This window comes from Gracilinanus agilis, chromosome 4, assembly GCF_016433145.1.
Source record: "Gracilinanus agilis isolate LMUSP501 chromosome 4, AgileGrace, whole genome shotgun sequence".
In the NCBI taxonomy this organism is placed as follows: Eukaryota; Metazoa; Chordata; class Mammalia; order Didelphimorphia; family Didelphidae; genus Gracilinanus; species Gracilinanus agilis.
Genome location: NC_058133.1, coordinates 192,249,126 through 192,260,782, shown reverse-complemented (window position 1 = coordinate 192,260,782; position 11,657 = coordinate 192,249,126). Strand labels below are relative to the sequence as shown.

General features: G+C 40.0%; 1 protein-coding gene across 1 annotated transcript in view; it reads right to left on the bottom strand.

The window, feature by feature from the left end:
- TNS4 (tensin 4) overlaps positions 1–7,849 on the bottom strand; it is a 53,911-nt gene extending 46,062 nt beyond the window's left edge. Inside the window, exon 1 of the mRNA XM_044675098.1 lies at positions 7,812–7,849. Within this exon, the coding sequence (XP_044531033.1) occupies positions 7,812–7,849 (38 nt within the window). The remainder of the gene's footprint in view (positions 1–7,811) is intronic.
- Positions 7,850–11,657: the final 3,808 nt, after the last annotated feature.

Here is an 11,657-nt window from a genome sequence, read left to right as displayed (position 1 = left end):
GAGAGAGAGAGAGAGAGAGAGAGAGAGAGAGATCATTGATCTTTTGGAAAAGGACAATGCTAGGTGGTGCAGTGGATTTCAACAATTACTACAGCTTCTAGACTACTCTTCCTGAGTTCAAATCTAGCCTCAGATACTTCCTAGCTGTGTGACCTAGGCAAGTCACTCAACCCTATTTACATTAGTGCCTTTTCTGTCAAATGAGTTGGAGAAGGAAATGGCAAACCACTCCAGTATCTTTGCCAAGAAAACCCCAAATGGGGTCCCAAAGAGTTGGACACATTTGAAAATGACTGAACAACAATAATTTTAGTTGAGCGAAGAGGCTAGTAGTCAGGTTGTATGGGCTTGAGAAATCAGGGAGAGGAGAGGATGTGAGGGCAATGATTATATGTCACTTTTGCAAAGAGATGAACTGAGAAAGGGAGGAGAGACAGAGAACGATACTTGGTAGGAATGGTAGTCTAGAAGATTTTTTTTAAAGAATGAAAGACTTAAGCATGTTTGTAGGCAGCAGGAAGCAAACTGATAGAGATGAGACTTAAAAAGAGGGTAGAATATCTGTGGGGGAAAGTGCTGGAGAAGATTCTTTTTTTTAAAATCAACAAACTAAATCCTAGGGAGATTAAGATACTTGCTTATAGTCTAACTAACAGTGATTCCCAAAGTGGGTGCCACCGCCCCCTGGTGGGTGCTGCAGTAGTGATGGCCACAGGTGCATTTCTTTCCTATTAATTGCTATTAAAATTTTGTTAAAGATTTAATTTCTAGGGGGCTAAGTAATATTTTTTCTGGAAAGGGGGAGGTAGGCCAAAAAAGTTTGGGAACCATTCTGACACATAGTAAATGGAGGGATAAAATTTTTTTCAATGTATATATGGGACAAGTCCCAGGAAGAAGACCCATTTCTAGGAACGGCAAGTAGTTCTGGATCATGTGAAGGAGAATATAGGTCAATTAAGACTGAAAAGATAAGTTTGGAACTAGACTGAGGGGTGGAGATGGGGAGTCTGTATTTTATTGCAGACTCAAAACAGAGAACTTGAGGACTTTTCAACAAAGGACTGACATGATCAGATGTGTGCCTTAGGAAGATTAGTTTGATAAGTCTATGGAGGAGACTTTGGAGGAGGGAGAGACAAGAAAGAAAGATACCATTTGAGATGTTATTAAAATAATTCAGGCAAAGGTGATAAGGAACATGGTCATTTAGTTCTAGAGTAGGGAACTTGTTTGGTTCCTTCTTTTGGGTATTTAACAAGCACTGCCTTGCTCTTGGAGGGCAGAGATGTTTCCATTGGAGACTGGATTGCCTCTCTTCCTGGAAGTGTTTTGGTTTATGACTTATTCATCTCGAAGACATAGATGACATAATTATCATATTCACAGATTACAGGGCTAAAATGAAATAGGGTACCCTAAAAGTCTGAGTGCCGTTTTTAGTTTTGACTTTTGGGATGCTTTGTATGTTCAATGATGGAACATAAAAAAAAAAGATTTTGGCAGATGGGAATGGTGGGCTGAATTTAATAAAACTGAAATCTAGTAGTAATAATTATTAAGGCCTATATCTGTGTTCAGAAGATCAACTGAACATTCATAGTGTTTAGAATTCATTCATTGAATAAAAATTTATTAAGCACTTGTAGTATGCCAGGCACTGTCCTAAGTCTTGGGATACAAAAAGAGGCAAGAGACAGTCCCTGCCCTCATGGGAGAAATGATAAGCAAACAAATACATACAAAGCAAACTCTGTCCAGGAAAAACAGGATATATTTAAAAGAGAGAAAACACTGGAGTTGAGAAGGCTTAAGGGAAGGCTTTCTGTAGAAAGTGAGATTTTAGTTGGGACTCAAGGGAAGCTGGGAATGAGTTAAGTTATGGCCTTTTGTTCTTGGCAGAACTGAATGGGGTATTAAGTCTAGTTCTGGGCAACACATATTAAGGAGGCTACCAAAAGTTGAAATGTGCCTAGGCTGGGGTAACCAGAATGGTCAGGGACCCAGCACCAATACTGTGCAATGAGGAATTGAAGGGATTGGAGCACTTTGGTTTGGAGAAGAATTAGGAGGTTATAGCTAACTTCAAGTATTTTAAGGGATGTTGTGTGGACAAAAGATCAGTTTCTAGGACCAATGGGGAGAAATTACAAAGACTAGTAGTAATCCCTCACATTGAAACATCTTTTTAAAAAATAACTTTTAATAACTTATTTTTAAACCTTTACCTTCTGTCTTAGAATCAATACTAAGTATCAGTTCCAAGGCGAAAGAACAGTAAGGGCTAGGCAATGGGGGGTAAGTGACTTGCCCAGGGACACACAGCTAGGAAGTGAATCTAGATTTGGATCCAGGACTTCCTGTCTCCAGACATGGCTCTCAATCCATTGAGCCACATTGAAATAACATTTTAATATTTATAAGTTATTTTCCTCAGAAAAGCCCTATCAAGTAGGTGGGGTATAAATAGCCCCATTTCACAGATGAAGAAGCTGAGTGAGGTTCTGAGAAGCTTAAGTTCTGAGTTATACAGCTAATAAGGCAACATTTGAATCTAGGTCTTCTAACCTGAAGTTGAATCCTCTTTCTCTTGGGGATAGATTACCTTTCAATTCCTAATAATTAGAGCTGTTTAAAAGTGGAAAGGATTTCTTTAATAGTAATGAAGTCTTTCAGATGAGGCTAAATAACCATTTGTCTTGGATATTATAGAGAGAGTTCACACTTAAATGTCAAGTAAGCTAAAACTAACTCGGGCTGGTCAAGAGGCTCAACTTTAGGTATAAACAAAATGAGACACAGTTAATAAAAGGAAGTTAACTTAGCCACTGAATGGAAGATGTATTCAAGCAAGGCTACAATATTGATTCAGTTAATTAAAATTTCCTTCTTTTCCCCGGTGGCATATTGCTTGGTTGTCTGGATTTTATATTTAGGCCACTAAGAATCTATATCAGTGGTACTAGACAGCCCCATGGGCCAATTAAATCTTTTAATTTTTTTTATTAATAGAATTTATTTCCAGGTATCTTGGGCCCTCCCTCCCCTTCCCACACCATAGAAGGCATCATCTGGCAAACAGATATGTATATTTAGATTGTCTTTTGTGTTTCTATTTTTTCAGTTCATTCTCTGGAGGTGAACATTCTCAAGTAACTCTTCAAATATTAAATCTGTAGCGGTAGATAGTGTTCTCTTGGTTTTAGGGCCAATTAAGAGTAGTAAGGGCTAGGCAACTGGGGTTAAGTGACTTGCCCAGGGTCACACAGCTAGGAAGTGTCTGAAGTCAAATTTGAACCCAAGACCTCCCATATTCAGACCTGGCTTTCTAGCTATTGAGCCCCAGTTTTAACACCTTTTAAAGAAAAACTAGCCTGCCTGGAGTAGAGAGCTAGGAAATAAGGAGCCTAGAGGATACTGTTTCTACTTCTTCTTCTAAGAATGCCTTCCATCTACTCTTTTATAGACAACCAGCTCTATATTTTTTTGGGGGTCCTGAGTGGTGTTTAGTGGCGTCGGATTGAAAAGACTGGAAACAGAGAACTGAGAACAGCCAGACTAATTGTTAGCTCATAGCTGCTCCAACTTCATGGAGTTTTGAGTTTATTATATACTGGTTTCAAACAAAGAACACAGAGAAAGAATCACAGCTGTGAAGGAGTTACAAATCACATCAAACCCATTAAAGTCTAAAAAGTAGAGAGATAGTACAGGGTCAAGGGCCAAATTCCAACCACCAATTACTAGGGGGTTAATTCTGGGACCAGAAATATATTTCATAGAGATTTTTACTAATTGAATCCTGTCCTCTTGAATTATAGGACTCTACCTGGTCAGATAAAGTCTTGACTAGCCTTGTCTGTGTCTAGCCTGATTATCTAAGCAATATATATTTTTTAGAGTTCAGGCTTCTTAATTATCAAAGAGAAAAATGGTTAACTCAGTAGCTGCTGGTCTACTAAGGACTCAAAGCTTTCCAATAAGGATATTAAGAAAAGGTGGGGATCTGAAAATGAATCAAAAGAGGAGTCTCAGATTTTTACCTTAGATGGCCCATTCTGTCTGTGCCCTGACATGTAGTGCAGAAAAAATCATACGCACAGTTTTACTTGCCGATTATTTTGTAATGGGATCTAGATAAAATATCTATTACAGACTCTTTTTCTCCAAATGACTCCCAGTAGCCTCCTGGAGGGGTCAAATTGTTTTTGGATTAACCAACCTGCTGGTACCAGAGCTTTTCAGGGCTCAGGTGACTAGGACCAAACACAAAGACTGCCTCAGCCTGGATTGGTCATGTAGGGAATCCAGATAACAGGCCCTATCCTGACCCTATTTCTCCAATTGGCCTTCTACACTCTTTATGTCTTATATGTACCTATTAATTTATTTACATGTTTTCTCCCACGTTAGAATACAAGCTCCTTGAGAGCAGAGACTGTTTTTGCTTTCTTTGTATCCCCAGCACATAGCCCAGTGCCTGGCACATAGTAGTTGCTTAATAAATGGTTGTCAATGACCACATCAGAATCTGATTAGAAGATCTCTATGATCTTTACCCACTTTTAGATTTTAAGTTCAATGGCAACACCTTAGACTTCTCTGCATCTCCTTCCACACCCAGCTTAGAGTCCCTCACAACTGGCAAATTCACAGTTGATGAATGAATGACCAACTTGTTCCCATTGTCAATAAGGCCCAGGTGCTAACCAATTCCTCTCAATTATTCCCATTGTTCAGGAAGCCTGCCCACTTCCTGTGGCATTAAACTTTGCCTTTGAACTTGGAGCTTCCGCAAGGTGTCAACAGCTTTTTATTGCCCACTTCCTGCCTGATTGATTGCTTTTGCAAATACTGGTCAACTTTCACTTTCCAGTTGGGTATTTTGTCCCTGAAGTTTCACCCCAATTTCCTTACTGAGGTGAGAGGTGCTAGGATGAATGCTTTTTTCAAAGAATAAGATCATATGAAGATCTTCTTAAAGAAGATCATATGAAGATCATAGCTCAAGGCCATTCCCAAAGTTTTCTAGTGGAACAGTGCTTTCTGCTCCCCAAGAAATCAGGCCACAGGTCTTGGGTGGCACAAATACCACACCCTCCTGGCACCATTGGGCACGTGCATAGTCAGGGGTACTTTAATTCACTGTAACCGCCTGGAGCAAGGTCAGTTTTGAAGACAGGGCAAGATAGCAAAGGGCAGTCTTTCTGCCTGTGCAGTGTCCCTGGGACAGAGCTGTCTTCATTTCAGAGAGTTCTTTGCAGGGTGGTTGTGAGGGAAGTCATCTCCTGGGCTTATAGGGATATTGGATTGTTTGCTGTGGTAAAGGAAGCAAGAAAATTTCCTCCACCCCACTCAGGTTGTCACTATGGGGCAAAGTCTTATTTGTTCTGAGCTCATTATGACTTTGATTCCCTGCTTCTATTTCGAGTCCCCAAGAGGGGATCAAGAGACGGAGAAGCGGCATAGCATCCTAAGGGAGATGCAGGAGGCAGTTTGTGCTTGGTGAAGTCAAACCATTGCTACCATCTTGACCACCTTCATTCAGTCTTGGATGGAGGCAGCCCAGGAGCCCTGAGAATAGCAGTAGCTCCCAGACCACAAACCTGCTCTTCATTCTTTTCCTCTTCCTCTCCTCCAAAGAGCCACTGTCCAGAGCAACAGTTACCTTTGTAGAGATAGTACCTGGCATCTGTCTCTATAGCTGCTATAACTCATATCTCCACAGTGGCATCAATGCTGAAGACCCAGAAAAATAAAGTTCTTATCAGGAAAGTCCCTGGCATCAGATTTGAGAGAAATCTGTGTTTAGAGAGAAATCTGGAAGCAAGGATGGGAACTTGTTCTCCCACGAAGGCCAGGGTCAAAAGGGTGACCCAGTTCTGGAGTTAAAATCACCCAGAGGGAAAGTCTAAACTACAATCTCTCCTTACCCTCTGCCCTATTCCCAATCCTTAGGACACTTTGATCTTCCCTTTAGCATCCCATTTTCACTTGGAAATATGTCTTTTCCCAGAGGGCATTGGGGTGGTGGTGGGGGAAGGGTCTGCCTATGCTCCAGGAACCCAGAAAAGAACCTTTTTCAAAAGGGAGAAGCAGCGGCAAGGGCTTGAGTCTGTGAGCTCCTCTGTTCAAGCACCTAGAATCTGGGTATGCCTGGAGGATAGGACAGTTAGCTCTTGTTCAATCTTGGCCCTTCTGGCATTACTTTGTATCCTGACTCTCCTATACACATTCTAGCCACTTTGTATCCTGCTCCTTCCCAGCCTCCATTTGTTTAGGCTCTGAAAAACCTTAACCCAATTCCCATTCACACTGAATTGAGTCCTCAGAGGGCTGGCTACATCTTTTCTCTCAGAGTTCTAGGAATTCTCAGTATTCTTCCTGAGTAATCTCCCTCTAGTAACTCCTTAAGGAATTATGGAGTTTGCTGTAATCTTATCTGTTCAAGCCCCCATGCTGGTGTGTTCACCATAATATTAATTGCCAGACACAGTTAGTTGTTCCTTTATATCACTGATTGCCCAGTGATTAGTACTCCAGCACTATTTGGCCAACTAATAGCAATTAGCTTTTACAACAGAGATATTTATATCAAGGACAGAAATCTGGACATTCCCCTCCCAAACTGGAGGCTCACTCTCTCCTCTTCCACTCCTCTGTAGTCCCTGGAGAGAAAGGGAAACTTAAAAAACTTACAAAGCCTTTTAGCTCAGTGTATAGAGCACCAGGTCTGGAGTCAGGAAGACTCAGTTTCTTGAATTCAAATCCAGACTAAGACACTTACTAGGTATATGACCCTGGACAGGCACTAAACTGTGTTTGCCTCAGTTTTCTCATCTGCAAAATGAGCTAGAGAAGCAAATGGCAAAGCCCTCCAGTGTCTTTGCCAAGAAAACTCGAAATGGGATCATGAAGAGTGGGACAGGACTGAGTGACAACAAAGCATTCACCTCACTTAATGAGGTTAGCTGATGGCTATAGTCTTTCTTGCTTAGAGCAAATGTCTTGGCTCCTGGATCCCCAGTGTTCTTCCTACCTTTCAGAGCTCATAGATCTAGTCCATTTTGTTCTCAGTGCTCTGTTGGAGACATAAAGCAAAGCAGGATCATAGGTTCCTGGCTTTAAGTTGTCCCAGGCGGAGAGAATAGGCCTATGGCACTCTCCTTACCTGAAAGCTTACAGCAGTTATTGCCTCCTTATTTGAGTGCAGTCAGGGAGAAAAAAGGATGCCCTTTTGAATACATACATACCCATTTCTGGTTCAGTGGCCAACAAAGATTGTAAACATAGAGGAGGAAAAGAATAAGCATTTATGTTGTACATACGTGGTGCCAAGTGCTTTGCAAATATGATCTCATTTGGTCCTCACAATAACCCTGCAAAGTAGATGCTATTATTATCCCATTTTGCAGTTGAGAAAACTAAGGCAGACAGAGGTTAAGTGAGGTGGCCAGGATCACATAGCTAGTAAGTGTCTGAGGCTGAATTTGGACTCTCGGCTATCTGGACTCCAGGTTCAGTGCTCTAGATACTGAACTATTTCACTACCTCTATTAGTACCATATTTTGAAGAATGCTCTGATCTGAAGATCCAGGGTCCCTGAATCCCATATCAGCAATCATTTCTAGAATTGGGCTTACCAAGCACTCATGTTCCTAGCACTGAGCTGATTGACTGGTCCACCATTATCCTTATACTTTTTCCAAGACTTGGAACATCCTCTCTCTCTCCATCTTTACCTGTTGAATTCATAACCCAGTTTTTAAAAGTTTAATCAAATGTTACCTTCTTCAGGAAGCTTACTTACCTTGAACTCTCTATGGCTATGACCTTCTTAATTCTCATCGTTCAGCCTCTTCATTCCACTTATCTTATAATTGGATTATGATTATGTTTTATTTTGTTAATCTTCTGTCCTCCCTATCCTCAAGACTACAAGTTACCTGAGAAAAAAATAAATCATCTTATCTACACATTTTTGTGTTCTCCCTCTTACTACCCCCAACATAATGATTATAAATGTTTACTCACTTATTGAATGGATGGATTGGATGAATGGATGGATAAGGGTACCTGGCCCCTTTTATTTTTTCTTTGAGTCTCCTATTTCTGGCTCAAACTCTTAACGAGTTTCTCTTATTAAATGGGTATATTTTCTTGGATCTCTATGCTTTCCTCCTTCCTTCCTTCCTTCCTTCCTTCCTTCCTTCCTTCCTTCCTTCCTTCCTTCCTTCCTTCCTTCCCTTTCATCTTAGAATCAATACTATATATTGGTTCCAAGGCAGAAGAGTTTCTAAGGGATGGGCAATGGGGGTGAAGTGACTTGCCCAGGGTCACACAGCTAGGAAATGTCTGAGGCCAGATTTGAACCTAGGACCTCCCATCTCTAGGCCTGGCCCTCAATCCACTGAGCCACCCAGCTGCTCCACTCTATGCTTTCTTCACTCACACCATTTCTTTCCTTTGGCTAAGGGGCTAATGATTGAGGGGCTCAGAGAGTTTTATGAATGTGGAGCAAAGTTCTAGATTTGGAATCAGAGATTCTAGTTTCGAATCTTAGCTCTGCTGCTTTCACAAACTTTGTGATATCGGGCAAATTACTTTACCCCTCTGGGCCTTGATTTTTTCATCTATAAAGTAAGGAATAAAGTAGAGGACCTCTGGGGTCCTTTCCAACTCTCATTCTGTAGGGGCTCTGGCCTGTGGAGTTCTATCCCTAGGACAAGGATGCTGTGTTCTATTCTAGTCTACCTGGGAGTGGCAGGGGAGCTGATTGCAGAAAGGAGTGATGGTATGTAATTCAAGAGTACTGCTCCCTTATTTAGAGCATGATCAGATATTCTGACCATTTCTAGTCTATACCATATTAAGAGTTTTGATTGGTTACTGAGTAGGAAGTGTACTGAGTGGGTGTACATTTGGATGATTTTAATTTCTTCCTCTGAGAACTGCCTGTTCATATCCTTTGACTATTTTTTAATTGGGGAATGCTTTGTATTCTTATAAATTTAACTTGGTTCTCTGTGTATTTGAGAAATCAGGCTTTTATCAGAGACAATTGCTATACAATCCCTGTCCCCAATTTGTTCTTTCCCTTCTAATCTTTATTGCACTTGTTTTGCTTGTAAAAAACCTTTTTAATTTGATGTAATTATGCATTTCATTTTTCATGATGTTCTCTGTGTCTTGTTTGGTCATAAATTCTTCCCTTATCCCTAAGTTTGACAGGTAAACATTTCCATGTTCCCCTAATTTGCTTACGGTGTCAACCTTTATTTCTAGATCAAGTATCCATTTTGAATTTATCTTAGTGTATGGTATGAGTTGTTGGTCCATGCCTAGTCTCTGCCATACTGCTTTCCAGTTTTCCCAGTAGAAGTGAATTCTTTGTGAGTGTACATTTAAAAGACATTAACTGTCCTGTCTGTCCATGTTTGAATGAGGAGGCAAGGACTGCTGTTGGTCTGCCAATGAGTAGGGAGACCTTGGATGGGCCTTTATATTCTGACCTCAGTCAATACCATGTGACCTATGAGCAATGACCTTGCTGTTGCAGTTATATCTATTTTTCTTAAACCCTTAACTTATGTCTTAGTATCAGTTCTAAGATAGAAGGATCACAAAGGCTAGGTGACTGGAGTTAAGTGACTTGCCCAGGGTCACACAGCCATGAATGCTATAATTCTCTCCCCCCCCCCCCCCAGCCTTGGGTAAAGAAGTGTTGGAGATAGTTATAACTGTGAAAATTGAAAGCTCAAAATACTGACTACCACAAGTCCAGGAGAGGGAGTCCATTCTGGGATTTGCCTGAGGCTGAACATGGGTAGCTCAGTATCAGAGGCCTTGAAGAGTAACGTGATTGATCTAGTCCAGGGATAGCTAAGACCCAACTCTTCCAACTGCTGATGCATTTGGAAATGAACTTGGTAGGGCAAATACTTTGTGGAAATTGCCTTAAGTCGAAACTCACTCTTCCTGACAGGTATACTAGTCTATGTTCCCCTAACTTACTTATCATTTCCCTCTTTATATTTGTCATTTTACCCATTTTGAATTTATCTTGAGATAGGGTGTGAGATATTGACCTAAACCTAATTTTCCAAATACTGTTTTCTAATTATCCTGATAGTTTTTGTCAAATTGTGGCTTCTTGCCACAAAAGTTGGGATCTTTGGGTTTATTGAACACTAGCTTGCTGAGGCCATTTACCCCAAGTCTATTCCATTGATCCACCCTTCTATTTCTTAGTCAGTACCATATATTTAGTACCATATTGTTTTGATGATCACTCCTTTATAGTACAGTTTAAGATCTGGTACTGCTAGGCCCCCATCTTTCACATTTTTTTTCCATTATTTTCCTTGATATTCTTGATCTTTTGTTCTTCCAAATGAACTTTGTTATAATTTTTAAAAATTCTATAAAGACTTTTTTTTTGATAATTTGATAGGTATGGCACTGAATAAGTAAATTAGGTAAGATTGTCATTTTTATTATATTATATTATGTTAGCTTGTTCTACCCAGAAGCAATTAATGTTTTCCCAATTGTTTAGATCTAGTTTTATTTGTGTGAAAAGTGCTTTGTAGCTGTGTTCATATAATTCCTGAGTTTATCTTGGCAAATAGGTTCCCAAATATTTTATATTTTATATTATCTAGAGGGATTTTAAATTGAGTTTCTCTTTCTAACTCTTGTTGCTGTTTTGTTTTGTTGGGAATATATAGAAATGCTAAATGGTTTATGTGAGTTTATTTTGTAACCTGCAACTTTGCTAAAGTTATTATTTCCACTAGCTTTTTAGTTGATTTTCTCATATTCTCTAAGTATACCATCATATCATCTGCAAAGAGTGATAGTTTAGTTTCCTCATTGCCTACTTTGATCCCTTCAATTTCTTTTTCTTCTCTGATTGCTACTGCTAGCATTTCTAGTACAATATTGAATAATAGTGGTGATAATGGGGCATCCTTGCTTCATTTCTGATCTTATTGGGAAGACTTCTAAGTTATCCCCATTGCAGATGATATTTGCTGATGATTTTAAGTAAATACTGGTTATTATTTTGAGGAAAGGCCCATCAAGTCCTATACTTTCTAGTGTTTTCAATAAGAATGGGTGTTGTATTTTGTCAAAGGCTTTTCTGCATCTATTGAGATTTCTGTTGGTTTGGTTGTTGATATGGTCAATTATGTGGATGTGAACCCATTCTTCCTAAGGGCTGAGGTAGCATAGTAGGAAAATTTGCCCCGAGAATACCCAAGGGTGGGGGGAAACACACACAGAATATTTGTAACATTTGTAATATTTATTATTTGTTGATATTTGTTATAACATCTTAGCAAATATCCCTCTGGAATAGTCAATTGAGAATAATTAATTAAATGATATTGTTATTGTTCGTTCTTCATTTCTGAAGAGTATTGAGAACATCACAGGGTGTTTTTTTTTTTAAACCCTTACCTTCTGTTTTGGAGTCAATACTGTGTATTGGCTCCAAGGCAGAAGAGTGGTAAGGGTAGGCAATGGGGGTCAAGTGACTTACCCAGGGTCACACAGCTGGAAAGTGTCTGAGGTCAGATTTGAACCTAGGACCTCCTGTCTCTAGGCCTGGCTCTCAATCCTCTGAGCTACCCAGCTGCCCCCAGCACAG